Source organism: Jaculus jaculus, chromosome 17, assembly GCF_020740685.1.
Source record: "Jaculus jaculus isolate mJacJac1 chromosome 17, mJacJac1.mat.Y.cur, whole genome shotgun sequence".
In the NCBI taxonomy this organism is placed as follows: domain Eukaryota; kingdom Metazoa; phylum Chordata; class Mammalia; order Rodentia; family Dipodidae; genus Jaculus; species Jaculus jaculus.
Window position 1 is genome coordinate 21,773,350 of NC_059118.1, and position 16,020 is coordinate 21,789,369.

The following is a 16,020-nucleotide window of genomic DNA, read 5'->3' on the forward strand; positions in this document are numbered from 1 at the left end:
GGTTCTGCTGTTCCTAGGCTGAAGGTTCCGCTGTTCCTAGGCTGAAGGTTCTGGAGACCCCATGCTGAAGGTTCCATTGTTCCCAGACTGAAGGTTCTGGTTCCCAGGCTGAAGGTGCCAATATTTCAAGGATGAAGGTTCTGTGGTTCCCAAGGCTGGAGTTTAAAATTAACTCTTCTCTGTTCTGAAATCACAGTATGCTTTCAACTTATGTGTTTGGACTCCTACCTTCTCCGTGGCTTTGACCTCTCCCACCTCTCCTTCCCTGGTCCTTTCTAAATTAGGGTCCGACCCCTTGTCACTAGCAGTGGGGATCATATGGTTTTCTTCCTAAGTACATTTGTTAAGTATTTTTCTTTTTAAAGCTTTTAAAACAATTTTTTTTTATGTGTGGTATATTTCTAACCCATTTCTTAAGAATTCTCACTTCAATTATTGAGGAAACCTATACTTTCTGCCTGCTAAAGGAATGATAACTACCATTTTGACACTGACTGTGCTCTGGTACTCTGCTAGATGGAACAGTTTGAGAAGATGATGAGCAGAGCCAAAAGACTCAATTTCCAGAGAGAAACAGCTTAACTGAGGTCCAGCTGATCTCTGAAAAATGATTAGCTTTAGCAGTGTATGTGGCTGTGCACTGTGTTGTTTTCTAGAATGTATGAGGATACTAGTTACAAGATTAACAAATGTAGCAGGCATCAGTTCTTTCTCCTTTTAAGGGATGTTGATCATCAGGCATATCATCACTTTTTATAATGTTTTATGTTGTAGCTATGTGTTAAAATATTATTAGTGATGCTCATATTTGGCTACATGCATTTTATTGTAGATGAGCTCTAAGGTTTGGTGTGGGGAATATGTCTGGATTGAGCAGGGGAAGGAGTGTGGCAAGGATGTAATCTTAGCTGCAGACCAGCCCCAGCCTGACCACATGGGAGAGTAACACCAAAGGGCAGTACTATCCCAAGTTGGTCACTGGATAAGACCACCCTTGGGTGTGAGGGCATAGCGAGGCTTCTCCCCAACGATGGGGAGGCTTCTCTGGACTGAGATGATGGGATCTTGGATGAAGGGAGTATCTGTGTGCTCTTAACAGCTATTAGGTACTAAGTTGTGTCCCCCCGGAAATCTTGTGCTGAAGTCTTGACCACCCTCCCACACATACACACTTGAGAATGTACTATGCTTGGAGATAAGACCCTTTAAGGCATGGTGAAGATGAAGTGAGGCTGTTTGAATGATCCTAGAAAAGAGTAGCTGGTGTACTCACAAGAACAGCATATAGAGAGATGCTAGGGGCTCCTGTGCACAGCGATGCGTCTGGTGAGGAAGCAACCAGAGGGTGGCCAGGGAGAGGGGCCACAGAGGACTCTAGCCCTGCCACCCCTGTGACCTTGGACATTTTAGCCTCCAGGATTGTGAGAAGGGCGTTTTCATCATTAGGGCCACCCCATCTGTGGTGTCTTGTTACAGGAACCGAGGTAGCGGAGGTCATAGCAGCCCCCACAGCGGCTAGAACATGAGCCTAGCAATCACATGCCGGAGGACATCTGACGGGTGTCAGGCAGGACTGCAGTAGTAGTGACCACCACACACCGCCACAAACGAGAAAACTTTGGCCCACGGGAGTAAAGTCACCTAAGGTCACACAGCCAATAAGTATAATTGTCCTCTTGGTCACTGCTTTGTGACATCACTCCTGGTAGAGAGTAGTTTTTCTCAGAAGCAGTAGCTATCCTCCAGGGTTTCAATTTCTGCTTTAATTTTTTTTTTCTAATTTTGGCTTGCCTTGCACAAAATGGGGGCCCTGGAGGCAGCTCAGCACAGACACTGGGTGTATCTATCTGTGTCCCTTTTAAAGGTGTTGTCCTTGTCATTTTGAGAACGCTGTAGCGTGCAAGTAAGTTTTCTCTGCATATGAGGAAGTCATTTTTTTTTTATTTAAGCCACTTTCATTAAAAAAAAATGAATTTCAGCAATCTTTCATGCTCATAAATGTCATTTTAGGATATATTTTTTTAAAATTTTTTATTTATTTATTTGAGAGCGACAGACACAGAGAGAAAGACAGATAGTGGGAGAGAGAGAGAATGGGCACGCCAGGGCTTCCAGCCTCTGCAAACGAACTCCAGACGCGTGCGCCCCCTTGTGCATCTGGCTAACGTGGGACCTGGGGAAGCGAGCCTCGAACCGGGGTCCTTAGGCTTCACAGGCAAGCGCTTAACCGCTAAGCCATCTCTCCAGCCCCATTTTAGGATATTTTGAAATCCTCCAAGACCTGCATTTTCAGTGAAATAATAACTATTACTATTCTGAGTACTGCCAGTCCCAATTTGTCGTGAGAAAACATGGTCTTTGGAGAAAGCACAGTGACATATAACAATAAATTGGTTTGTACTTATTGAAGTCTTCTAATAACTTTTGTTCAGTATTTTCTGGCTTGATGGAATATTACCATTGTCCTCTTCAAAGCAATAACACGAAAGGAAAAGAAAGAACATCTCTGGGCGGCTGTCTGTTGCTGAGGACCACCGCCTACCCCCAGTCTGTCTCACAAAACTAGAACAAATAGCATTCTCTTTATAGAGATTTTCTAAATGGTAGATAAAATGGAAACTATTTAAAGTGTCTTTTAGATATTGTGGTTTCTGGGTGAAGGATGCAAGTGAATCTCCCAAGTCACAAGACATTCGGTCACTGTCCCCAGCAAGCATTGATCCTTACATGCTTATTAGAAACACAAAGAGGAAGGAGAGTGGCCTTGTGGCTGGAGCAGATCCCAGGACACGTGAAGTAAGCAACTCTACCAAGGAATGGTATCACACTCTGGTCATCTGAACTTGAACATCCACAAATCTGTCGGGGCTGTCGGATGGACTTGGACATTTTGTATATATAGAAATGCGTTCTTCATCATCACCAGTACCCGGGTTGAGTTTTCTCTTTATCTTGGCTCACAGTTTCTGGGGGTGGGGGCCTCAATCCGTAGTCAGGTGTCACTATTGCACTTGGGGCCTGGAGTGAGGAAGCACATCATGGTGGAAAGTATATGATAGAGCAAAGTTACGTCACAGCCAGGAAGTGAAAGAGGAACGTTGAGACATAGGGCCCACTGCACCCTTTAGGGGATACGCTCCCAGTGATCCAAGATATGATGTCAGGTCCTACATCTGAAAGGCTCCACTACCTCTTAGTGGCCCCATGGGATGGGGACCAAGCTTGAGCTCCAACATACACAGATGGGCCTTGACATTCATGATCCACAGTCTACCATCTGACAGATAAATTCAGCATGGATGTGAGAGAAGAAAGGAGGCGGAATGCTTGGGGGGGGGAATCTATCTCCTTCCGCTTTTTCTTTGTGTGCGTGTGTGTAATATGTGTGTATATGGGCACCCCTGTGTCATAGCACGTGTATGCAGGACAGAGGACAATTTCTGACTGTTGGTCTTTTCCTTCCACCTTGGGAGAGTGTCTCTCTTGTCTGTCACTGGCTAATGTGAGCTTCAGGATTCTCCTGTCTCTCATTGCTTTAGACGCATTGGGGTTACAGATGCATGGACCACTTTGTATCCGGCCTTATATGTGGGCTGGGGATCTGAACTCCAATCAGCGGACTTATGGAGCAAGTACCTTTAACCACTGGGCAATCTCTCCAACCCCTCCTTCCACCTTTCTTCCTTCCCTCCATTACTCCCACCCCCAACAAAGATTCAGAAGTTGTTTTTATATGACATTGTGATTTTGTAGGCCCTTATCTTTTAGAGATCTATGAACTCATTGATTCTGTAAGTTTGGAGTGTCTTCCTTGAGCCATACACTTGAGATGCCATGGAGAACAGGACAAGTGTAGCTTCTGCCTTTGGAGTTTCCTGTCTACCTGGAGCATTAGTATAAATGCTTTTTATTTTGACAGATGTTAAGAGCCAGTTTTGTGCTAAAGTAGTATGAATCAGGTTCACCTGGAAGACTCATTCAAACGTTGTGATTCAGTTAAGTCAGGGATGAAAGCGGCTGAGAACTTGTATTTCTAAATTATTTTATGTATTTACTTATTAGAGAGAGAGAGAGAGAGAGAGAGAGAAAGAATGGGCATGCCAGAGCCTCCAGCCACTGCAAACAAACTCCAGATGCATGCGCCCCCTTGTGCATCTGGTTGATCTGGGTCCTGGAGAGTTGAATGGAGATCCTTTGGCTTTGCAGGCCAAGGTTTTAACCTCTAAGCCATCTCTAGCCTTGAGAACCTGTATTTCTATTACGAGCCCAAGTGGTCCTGTTGATGTTGTTCTGAGGACTACCTTTGAGAGCCAATATGGAAAGTCTGTCACACACATTTGCTCAAGGGATTACCACTGGTTATAATAAATTGAAATAGCAGTGAGTGCACAGGGCAGACCTTCCTTGTAAATAACTAAGCTTTTTAAGAAAAAAGAAGAACCTTGGTTTTTGCCTGAGGCAATGTCCCTGTTTCATGAAATATGCTCTTTAGGAAAAGATAAACGTTCTGGCCCTGCAGAGGCTGAGGTAAGAGGAGGATTGTTGTGAATGTGAGACCAACCTGAGACTACATAGTGAATCCCAAGTCAGCCTGGGCTAGAGTGAGATTGTACTTCAAAAAAAAAAAAAAGATAATGTATGTATTATTATTATTTTAGAATCCTGAGCAGCTGGTACCGAGGCTTTGAAGATGGCTCAGTTGGTAAAGTGCTTGCCATGCAAGCATGAGGATCAGAGTTCAGATCCCCAGTGCCTATGTCAGAGCCAGGTATGGCAGCAGGCACTTGTATGCTAGGGCTGGGGAGGCAGGGACAGGAGGGTTTCTGGGGCTTGCTGGCTAGCTAGTCCAGTGGAATTGGGGTAAGCTCCAAGTTCAGTGAGAGAGTCTGTCTCAGTGATTAAGGAAGACACCCAACTTTGGCCTGCATCCTCCACATATATACTACACACACACACGCCCACACACATTGAAACATGCGTACACACATGTTCACACATAAACAAACATATAAACCATTTGCACATACCACATCTACATGCATATTCAAACAAAGGTGTGGTGAAATAGAGCTGAAGTAACAGAGAGTACCAGCTCACCTCTAGGCCTGTTTTTTCCTCCTTGAGGGTCCTATGCAACACAGCCAGTGCTCTCCACGTGTGGGCAGCAGCATCTGCAATGCAGGATCCCAGGACCTGTCCCAGGTCTACCAACTCAGAAATGTTGGGGAACATGAGTCTGCTTTAACGAGCTCTCTAGGTGATGCTGATATGCACTCAAATTGGAGCCATCTGAGATTGAAGGTAGTAGCAATGGTGCTATGTTTTTATAGGGCCCCTAGCATCTAATAGTGTCATCTCCTTTAAGACAATTTGCTGGCATAACTAAGCTTTAATTTTCACTTTGTTTTCTCCCATAAGTCAAAATTCCATTCCTTATTGCTGAATATCTCTTTTCAGTGTGTCTGGGAAGACAATTGTGACTTTACTCTAAAACAGTTTTACTGGCAAAGATGAAAGTCCCAAATTAATGTCAAAATGGTACTAATTCAGCAGGAGAAAGATGGGCTTCCAATCATCTGTATTCTAATTTCATGTCCACTGTACACGCACCTGGGACCTTTGGTTGGTTCTTAGCCTATCTGAGCCTTACTCTCTGTAACTGAGAAATGGCCAGAAAAAAAAAAAAATGTTATCCTGGGGCTAGAGAGATTGCTCAGTGGTTAAGGCACTTGCCTGCAAAGCCTAACAACCGAGGTTCAATTCCCCAATGCCCATGTAAAGCCAGATGCAAAAAGTGGCGCATATGTCGAGTTTGTTTGTAGTGTCTACAGGCCCTGGCTTGCTCATTCTCTCTGTCTCTGTCTATATGCAGATTATATATATTAATATATAAAGTGTTATCCTGGTCTAACCAAAAGCCTTGTAACAATGGTCAAGCATTACAATGGTTACGAGTGTGTTTTTGAAACTTTGCAAGGAAGACTGACTTCAGACTACTCATGGCTTTGTGCACCCCTGCTAATGAAATGAGAATAGTCTCATTATTGGTACTCTACATAAAGACTGGAAGTAACTGGCAACTCATAGCACAGTGTGAGCTCTTCTAAAGTAGTCTATTTCTGTTCATGCTTTGTGTTTAGTGTGCAAAGACTGGAAGATGTAGAGTCAGAACAGAATAGAACAGAACTGAGCATGCTATCTTCTTGCTTCTGGCCAGTGTCTGCCACTACTTTCCTTTGAGCTGGTCACGTCCCAGAGCAGCGGTTGGCAGAGTGCAGTCCCTGAACCACCAGCACCAGTGTTGGCACAGAATTTGTTAGACGTCACATTCTCAGATACTGCGCCCAGACCCACTGAATCAGAATCTTCGGTGGTGGGACCCGGTACTGTGTGTTAATTTAATGAGCTCTGCCAGTGACCCTGATGCTCTGTCCTCTTAGAGAGGATTTATTTGTGTCTTGACTGAAGGATCTAACAAAGGCCACCATTTTCCTGGAGCAAGGTGGTGGCTTCTAATTTTCTCCAGCATGGATTTGCAACACGGGTGTCCAAGCTCTCAGACAGCAAGCAGTAATTGGATTCCTTCATACACATGCCGTGTCACCGCCCACCTAGCACAGAGGAAGTCTGGAATGCCACTCCAGTGCATCTGTTATGAGGCTGACTTCAGGGTGTGAGGAAATGAAAGCTATTTATCATAGGTCATTTTCCCTCAGTGACAGGAGAAATGAGCCTTAGCTGAACAAGCCTTCAAATTGGGCCCACATAAAAAAAAAAAGAAAGAAAGAAAGAAACACATGCAGATTGACAAACAGTTTAAATACGCTCTTCTCCCTCTGGGAGCAAACCCTTTTCTAAGATTCACCATGGTTGTGAAGCATCCCGAAGAAGTTCTGCAGGGCTGGGGAGATGGCCGGAGGATAGAGGCGCTTACTCCGTGAGCCAGACACCAAGTGACTGGCAATAAGGGGCACAGCCAGGAATGGGAGGTGGAGCTAGCAGAATGCCAAAGCCTACAAGGCCAGTTTAGTGACCCTCCCAGGTGCAAAAACAACAACAGGAGAGACTGTCTCAAAAAAAAGAGGGCAGGGGGGGGAAGGAGAGGACAAAACCCTGAGGTTACCACTGGCTTCCACATGCATGCCATGGTACCCATGTACATAGACATACACATGCCGTGTCACCGCCCACCTTCCTTGTCACCCCCAGCAGAAGAATTTCTGCAGGTGGAGCCTTCCCAGTCTGTCCCGCAAGTCAGGCATCTGGAGCAGAAAGGAACTTTCCCTTGATCATGCCTTTTCCTCCTAGGAGGGAATCGTAGGTTCTAGAGGGAGAGGGACCAAGACTGTGTGCCCAGTGAGCCCTGCCAGAGGAGGAGGGACTGGGTATTTCTCAAGGACAAGATTTGTCTGGGTCGTACAGATGTGACTTGGTCTCCTGCATGCCTTTATAAAGTCTTATTGAAACATAGCCACACATTTGTTTGTGTATTGCCTGTCTGCTTCCACACAACCAAGTCAGTCAGGTAACTGTGACGGAGACCATATAGACCTGAAAACCGCCCAGTGCGGACTAGCTAGGCCTCTGTAGAATCCCCACTGAAGAACTCCCGTGGCAGGAGCCCCTCCCTCCCTGAGCTGCTTGAGGGGAACCTGCAGGCTCCAGTGGACTGAAAGGACATTGGGAAAGAACAGAGTGATGCAGTGCCCATGGGTCCCTGTGGAGTCTGGCAGAAAGAAAACCAGAGAGAAGGCCATCATTTCTTACTGCTTATTTGAGTCAGTTACTATATGCATTATAAGAACTGACATAGTTAAAATAAAGAAACACTTTGTACTGGGCATATATTTATGTTTATCTGATATGTTTCTTCCTGGTGTTGGGTATTAATAGGCAAAACTTTAGTGTTTGTCATACTGTACCATGTCCGACAACATTTGTTTGATCATACTACACTACCATATCCAATGCTTTCCATCTTTTATACTATTTATTGTTCACAATAATTCTGTGAGGTACATTTATTCATCCCTATTTTATATATGAGAAAGTTTAATTGGTTCCCAATGTTAAGGAGCCACTGTTAGTCTTGATGTACACATGGGTCTTTTTCTATGCCAAAGCCAATATTATAAGTTAGCCTTGTTCAAGCTGGGCGTTGAGAAGTTAGTTTTGTGAGTTCCAAATAGCATTAATTTTTTTTTAATAGAATGGAAACCACCAGAGTTTGTCACGCATAGCTTGAGTGGTGTTATAGTCAGCTCCCTGCTGCTGAGATGAACCTCCAAACCAGACACAGTCTGTGGGAGGAAGGGATTTATTTCAAGCTTACAGCTCCAGAAGTTCCACTGATGGCAGAAGAGTCTGGCCCCCTTTTATAGATCCAAAAAGAGAGAAAATAAGCCACCAGCACCACCACCACAATCAAGAGCAAATCTAAATCAGCATAGAAACAGCAGGAACCCAGGCAGCACTCAAGCACTCTGCATACATTTAGGCCAGACCCCACAACCCGTCCCCAGTGACACCTCTTCCAGCCAGGCTGTCAGAAATCCAAGTTGTAAGCTTTAATAAAACAGTTGAGTCTATTGGGGGACATAAATTCAAACTACCACAAGTAAACTTTGGAGCATTTAACTCTCAAGATGAGTTTGTAAGTCATTGTGTTGTCAAGTCTAACATGTATACACACGCAACACATTTCTCTGCGCTGGACAGCAAGGCAGATATTCCCCTACTATGTCATAATCAAATTTGAAAGCAAAGGAAGGGCAGGAGGGGTGAAAAAAGAAAGGAGGGAGGAAATATGAGTGAATCAATGAATAACTTTAAAATAGACTCTGGGAGGAGAGAAATAAGAAATAAGATGGAATATGCAACTGTGAAAGAGACACAGAGATTCAGGGAGGTGGGGAGGAGAGAAGGAGGACAGCAGAGGGAAGCTATGTGATTCTGTCCATGGCTTCATCTAGCACACGGTGAAGCTGAAGATGGTTTCTATGTACTTCACTTGCTAGGGCTCTCGGTCACTCTGAATGTGAAGGAACTATAAATAGTCTTATAAAATGTGCCCCTTCCATACAAATCTCTTACCTTACCTGGTCCTCAGTGGAAAGTGGCAATGTGTAAAACAGGCTGGGTTGAAATTATGGAGTGAATAAACTCCTCACTGCATGCCTTCCTCAGAATGGATAAAGGCTGCTCTGAATATGAGTAATCTTTGTCTTTTGACTGAATAGTTTTGAACCTACCATATAATATTTCGTATTTTAATGGGAAAACATAGTTAATGAATGGATGTTCAAGTTTTCTTTTACCTGTATTTTTTTAACTTCTATTATATATTTTACTATCAAATGGCTCTAGAGTCAGTTAATTGAAAACCCCATTTTTACAGAAGTAGAAATGAATGAGAATTTCTATGAAGCATCCCTATATATTTATACTTTCATCAACTACTTATTACAGAATCTTCAAGCTACTCATCTAGATTACCCTTATGTAAATTTAACTGCAGAAATTGGGTGCTGTCATTATCTTCATGTTTCTGGGACACGCCTCATGACCAAAAGCAGTTGAAGGGTAGAAAGGGTTTATGTTGGTTTACAGTCTTTTTATGAGAGAGAGAGGGAATTGGCACACCAGGGCCTGTAGACACTGCAATCAAACTTCTGACATGTGTGCTACTTGTGTGCATGTACAATCTTGCACACTTGTGTCACTTTGGTTGTCTGGCTCACGTGGGACCTAGAGAGATGAACATGGGTCCTTAGGCTTCACAGACACGCACCTTAACTGCTAAGCCATCTCTCTAGTCCTTGTTTACAGTCTTGTAAAGGTTTCAGCATGGGTTTTAGCATGGCAGGTTTCAGGTTTCAGCATGGCAGGGAGGAGGATGATAGAGAAGAAGCTGGGGCATCACATCTTACCACATCAGCTGACTGAAAGCAGCAAGAGTGAGCTGGGATATGGAAGGAGGGAAGCTGGACTATAACCCCTCTATGCCCACCCCCAGCCACATATTTTCTCCCAGATTTCCCAGCTAGAGACCCAAGTATTCAAAACACATGAGTCTATGAGGGACATGTGACTCAAACCACCACATCGAGGCTCAATAAATTTAAATATTGTTTTTAAATTGTTTATACAAAAGGAGATAGAAGTAAATGCAAATGACGCTTTTTGTGGCCCCAAATTCTGTATTTCCCCATTAGAAAGAAAGTAGAAACCAGGAATTAAAATTAGTGCTTTATGTTGCAATTCAGAACAATTGTTTCTCTTGGAAGTCAGTGTGGTGCCATTTTACTGTGGTAGAGTATCGTTGTATGATTCCTGCTCTTCCCATCTAAAGACATTTCTCTACTTCTTGTCCCTGTTAGCAGTTTGGAGTATATTGTTATATTGCTATGTGATCCATTTTCCTTTCTTTGTTGAAGATTGCAACAGGCACCAACTCTATTTTAGTCATGAATAACAGTGTCTCAAGTAACTTGGGTTATTGGCATCAGCTTAAATGGAAAGTCTTTCCTCTCCTTTTCTTTTCTTTTCTTTTCTTTTTTTTTTTTAATAAATGGTGCATGTGGGTGTAAATGAGACCTATCAGAATGAACTCCATTTCAAAAGCCTCCATAATCTGTTACAAAAGTATTGTGGTATTTTCCCCAGCTTGACAGAATGCCATTGCTATAGTCTACCCATGTTGTTTTGTCTCACTACTACCATTTTCCTTTTTAAAAAAGAAAGTTCCAGAACACTGCTAATGCTACTTCATTCCTGTCACCTCAACTCAAAATTTTGTGTGTTGTATCACAGGGCCCTTCTGCTTGGTTATTTCAGCCTAATTTTCCTCCTAAAGACCTCCATATTAAATAAGGACTCATGCTTCTAAATGCAAAAGTTTTAGCATGGATAATTTATTCTTGTTCCGTGGTTTTGCTCTCCTAACATCAAAGGTCACTGCAAGCAAGTGTGTTCTTCCTGTCTCTCCACTGCTTTCATCTTGCCTAGTGCTGCTGTTACATTCAGCCAGATACCTTCAGAAAGCTGTTCCAAAGATTCAGCCTTGTGCACCAGGAAGTTTTTATCAGGGCCAGTCTTCGGGGGAAATACAGAGTTCCTAGCCTCATTAACGCCTTGATAATGGTACTTGTTGGTTATTCTTTACTTCAGAGATCCCAGAAGACCCGCTTGTGGCTGAAGAGTATTATGCCGACGTATTTGATTCCTGTTCTGAAGAGAGTGAAGAGCAGGAAGATGAAACCTTGTCCTCAGAACCAGCAGGGGAAGTAAGAGATGAGGGAGCTCCGCCAGCTTACCTAGCAAACCAACAGGTATACAACCTGCTCCCAAGGCGTGGGAGGAGGACCTGTCCGAGGTACTGCCTGGACTTGCTCCCAACACAGCTTGAAGGGGAGGTGGAAAGGCTTTGGGTTTTTATGATGGCTCCATATGATAAGCCCTGATTCCCAAGGTGAAGAGGTAGGTAGGACCCCATGGAATTTCAAGATGGTTCAGGGAAGGGCTGACCACTTCAGTACCCCATAGGACATGGTGGGGAGTGTGTACAATGTATAGCCTGAATACTAAGTCATGCCTCCTTTATTTAATAAGCACTGTGAGTGTCCCTTTAACAGGGGCAATGGGACATTTTAATATGCTCTTCTGCCTGGTAACTAAACTTTTTTTTAGTCTTTTCAGCAAGTCTAATGCAAATACAAATATATAAAGACTGGTTTAACTGTGGAGTCACAGATCCTAATCTCAGAGGATGCCCTTTCTAGCTACTTTCAGTCCCTGTGCTCCATCCTTACAGCAAGTCAGAAATCCATCATAATGTTCAATAAGAACACTAAAAATGTGTCTTGATTTTTATGTAAGAGAAGTGAGAAGAAGTTAGAAGGCAACTAGTAGGGTGTGGGTGTAAATCCAAGCAAAGGAAAGGATGGGGGGGGAGAGAAAGGTGAGAGACTTTAGATAACAAATACATGAGTAAAGGGCAAGAACCTGCCTCCTGGAGGCATATGCCCATATTGTACCTGAGGAAACAGTCAAGACTAATGAAACAGGGCTACCTTGCACATGCCAGGTGCTGTGCTAAGCCCTATCTCATTTTCTACTCACAAGTTCTTTTTTATGAGATAGAGAGCACACTTGCAAGAGAGAGGGGGGAGAGAATTTGGTGCAGTAGGGCCTGTAGCCACTGCAGCCAAATTCCAATCGTGTGTGTCATGTTTTGCGCATGCATCACCTGGTGCGCCTGTCTTACATGGGTTCTGGGGATTCAAACCTGGTCCTTAGGCTTAGCAGCCAGTGCCTTGACTTCTAAGCCATCTCTCCAGCCCTGCTCACAACTTATGGGGTTGCAACCCATTTTACAAACTAAGAAATTACAGTGCAGAGAAAAGATTTAACTTCATCTAAGTGCAGTGACTGCTGGGAATCAAACCAGCAGACATGCACTGTGGAAACTCTTGGGCATGAGGGTGAGTCTGGAACTTACTGTGGAAGTTAGTATGGTAGAAGAAAAAGGAGATTCTTACGCCCTGCCATCAGCTTTGAAATATGCAAACCTGGATCATGATGTAATGAATTTCATACCATATTCAGAACCAAGTCTTCTGCTTACTTGCTGGGATTTACTTGTTTATTTTAAATGTAATTGACTGGGCATACTGGCACATGCCTTTATTTATTTTGTTGTTTATTTATTTGCAAGCAGATTTAGATAGAAAAGAGCTAGAGAGAAAGAATGGGTGTGCCAGGGCCTCTAGCAACTGCAAACGAACTCCAGAATGCATGTGCTACTGTGCACCTGAGTTTATGTGGGCACTGGGGAAGTGAACCCCGGTCATCAGGTTTTGAAGGCAAGTGCCTTAACTGCTGAGCCATCTCTCCAGCTGATTCTCTGAGATTTAAATGAGAATAAAGCTGAAACTCAAGTTGAGAACAGTCATCTGTAAATATGTGCATAAAGCCAGGACTTCCTTTCAGAAACTTGAAAATTCTTTCTCTTTTTCTCTCAGTATAACTACTTCATTTTTACATTTGTTTTTTATTTTTATTCATTTTTTGTTAAATCAGGGTCTTGCTCTAGCCCAGGATGACCTGGAACTCACTATGTAGCCTAAGGCTAACCTTGAACTCATAGCAATTCTTCTATCTCTGCCTCCACACTTCTGTGATTTAAAGGCGTGCACCACCATTCCCGGCACAATACACTTACTTGAAATTGCAGGGCTTTCTTCCCTATACTATTGGACTAATGTTTTGTAAAGAGATTAAACAGTTAATCAAGAATGAGTGGGGGTGCTTGACTGCTGGACCTTGGGGAATGGTGTGCAGCAGGAGGAACCTGGGCTCACCAGCACCTGGGAAATCCATCACTCCATGTCTTGAGTGAGTGTTACATCTCCAAGTCCACCAGCCCCACTTTCTTTTTCTCCTCTTCTCCACACTGTGATCCAAAATGTCTAAAGAGTTGTGCCGTTGGCTACCTGTGAATGTCTTTGAAACCTTAAAGCAAGCCCTGACTTGCCTGGAGCCAAAGCATTAAAAAGAGAAAGTTGCAGTTTGAGGGTTTTAATAATGCAGGGTAAACAAGGCATCCATTCGCAGCAGAATGTGGACCCAGCAGCAGTCACGTGTCAACAGCTCTGAATTCAACAGCAGAAGCGGTCACGGTCACTGTCGTGGGAACCAGGAGGACTCGTTTGCAGCCGGAGTTTTGCAGATGTGGCTCTGCATTCCCATCGCTATGGACATGTTAGGGCAGAAGGTGGCCTCAGCAGTGAGCCAGGAGCTGTGACCTCAGCCTCCTGATCCCCGGGCAGCCCCCACAGAGGTACCCTCTGGCTGCCCTAAGGGCAGCAACATCCTCTGTCTTCCCCATGAATTATGGATGCGTACAAGCAAGGGCCTGACAGCTGAGGAGACCAAACTGAGATATGGAAGGTGCATCTGAGTACACAGGAAAGGGAGACGGTCACCTCGGCGTTCTGGTGTCTGAAATTTAGGGCTGTCGTGGATACAGTTTGAAGAAGAGAGGTAGTTTCCTAGTAATATAACTCACAGAAAAGAAAGTAGGTGGGTTGTCAATTGTATCATTTATCCACAGATTATATACTTGAGTGTGGTAGGGATTGCATCTGTGGTACAGAATAGATACAGTCTCATCTTCATGGACATTACACTCTCATGTATTTAGATAGGATCTATTAATGGAAAATCCCTCAATCTGATCATCATTTCTGTCTCCTTAGAGAATCTAGCTGGGTGTAGTGACTCATACCTTCAATTCCAGCAATTGGAGGCTGAGGCAGGGGGATCACCATGAGTTTAAGACCAGTCTGGGCTATAGGGTGAGTTCCAAGTCAGTCTGAGATAGAGGGAGACACTGCTTCAAAACAGCTAAAAAAAAAGGTATGCCAGAACTCTAGTATCCAATAACATGTCTGTCTTGTGGATCTACTGTAGACTTTCTGAATTCAGCAATAAACTCCTTGGCCCCGTCCACAGTTCCTCCTAAGGTAACCTTGGCTTACTGCTTTTTACTCATATTCACACCCACTCTGTAAACAAAACCGACTGGCTTGACCTTCAGTGTATGGAGTATGACCACAACTTAGTTCCACTCTCCCTACCACAAACCCTGTCACTTCCCCAGGGGGATTTTGTGGTGACTTCAAACTGACTTCCCAGTGACACCCCCCCCTCTCACCTCACACAAAGTAAAAGGCAAAGCCTGTGCACGGGTCTCCTGCTCCCCATTACCTCACAGAGCCCCTTCCCCTTGTTACCACGTGAGTCGCTGTTAGAGGCCCGTCCACCCGCACTAGCCTGCTCCCCGTTTCGGAAACACATAGGCACACATCTGTGTTTGGAAGCCTGGAATGCTCTGCTCACGAGTACAAAACTAACTTTCTTCCTCCCTATCTTCATGCTTTTGCTCTGCAACGTCTGCCCGGGGAGGTCTCTGGCCGCCTCAAAGAATCTAGCCCTCGTGGGCCTGAGAATTCTCTCTGCCACCTTCCTACTTTACTTTCCTTTGTAGTCTTTTTTTTTTTTTTTTTTTTTTTTAACATTTGAGTTACTACAATTTACTTGTGACCTATCTCTATCTTAGAATGAACCAGGAAGGAAAATATTCTTTGTATTTCTTTGTCTGCAGTTGTATTCATAGCACCTTGAATAGCATTTGGCACAGAGTAATGCTCAGTAGACATTGTGTAATGAAAGAATGAACGAGCAAATGAATATTTGCAGGGTGTAATCTAATGGTGCAGTTAGCAAATAAGTCAACAAACGAACACATGCAAGAAGCAACCATGAGCTGAAGAAGCAGAACTGGTGGAGGAGATGGATTCTGAGGGGCTATGAGGTGACTTAGAGTCAGTGAGAATGTCCCGATGACATGTTCAGCTGTGGCTTGAGGAATGAAAAGCCAAGTCCCTTGAGCTGAGCAGAGGGAATGGGGGAGGAGCGTTTCAAAGCAAGGGAGCTGTATGTGGGAAGACCCAGGTTGTGAAGGCCGGGCAATTTTGAGAAGCCACAGAGTGGGCAGGAAGATCATGCAGTTGGAAATGCCAGACCATCTGTATTTGTACCAGGAAGAACTTGTGGATTTTGGAAGGAGGGTGCATATTTTTAAGTGAAAGGCTAATTTAGTGAAGAATTGATGATGAGTTGGGGTGGATGTGACTCGGTAGGAGAAAGAAAGAAAGAGAAAGGAAGGAAGGAAGGAAGGAAGAAAGGAAGGAAGGAAGGAAGGAAGGAAGGAAGGAAGGAAGGAAGGAAGGAAGGAAGGAAGGGGGAGGAGGAAAGAAGAAAGGGAAGGAGAGAGAAAGAAAGAGAGAAGAAGGAAGGAAAGAAAGCAGAAAGAAGAAAAGAAAGGAAGGAAGGAAAGAAAGAAAGAGAAAAAGCAAGAGAGACAGAGAGAGAGAGAGATGAGACATCATGGTAATAGAAATTAGGACACGAGGTGGAGGGACTGGCTGGAAGGAAGCCAAGGGAACTTCAGAGGAT

General features: G+C 44.0%; 1 protein-coding gene across 9 annotated transcripts in view; it reads left to right on the forward strand.

Annotated features, from left to right (window-relative positions):
- The window catches only part of Nek11 (NIMA related kinase 11), a 253,223-nt gene that overhangs the window by 166,313 nt on the left and 70,890 nt on the right, over positions 1 to 16,020 (forward strand). For all 9 annotated transcript variants that reach the window (XM_045136965.1, XM_045136962.1, XM_045136961.1 and 6 more), the window contains one exon: positions 11,170 to 11,330. In XM_045136965.1, the coding sequence (XP_044992900.1) occupies positions 11,170 to 11,330 (161 nt within the window). The remainder of the gene's footprint in view (positions 1 to 11,169; positions 11,331 to 16,020) is intronic.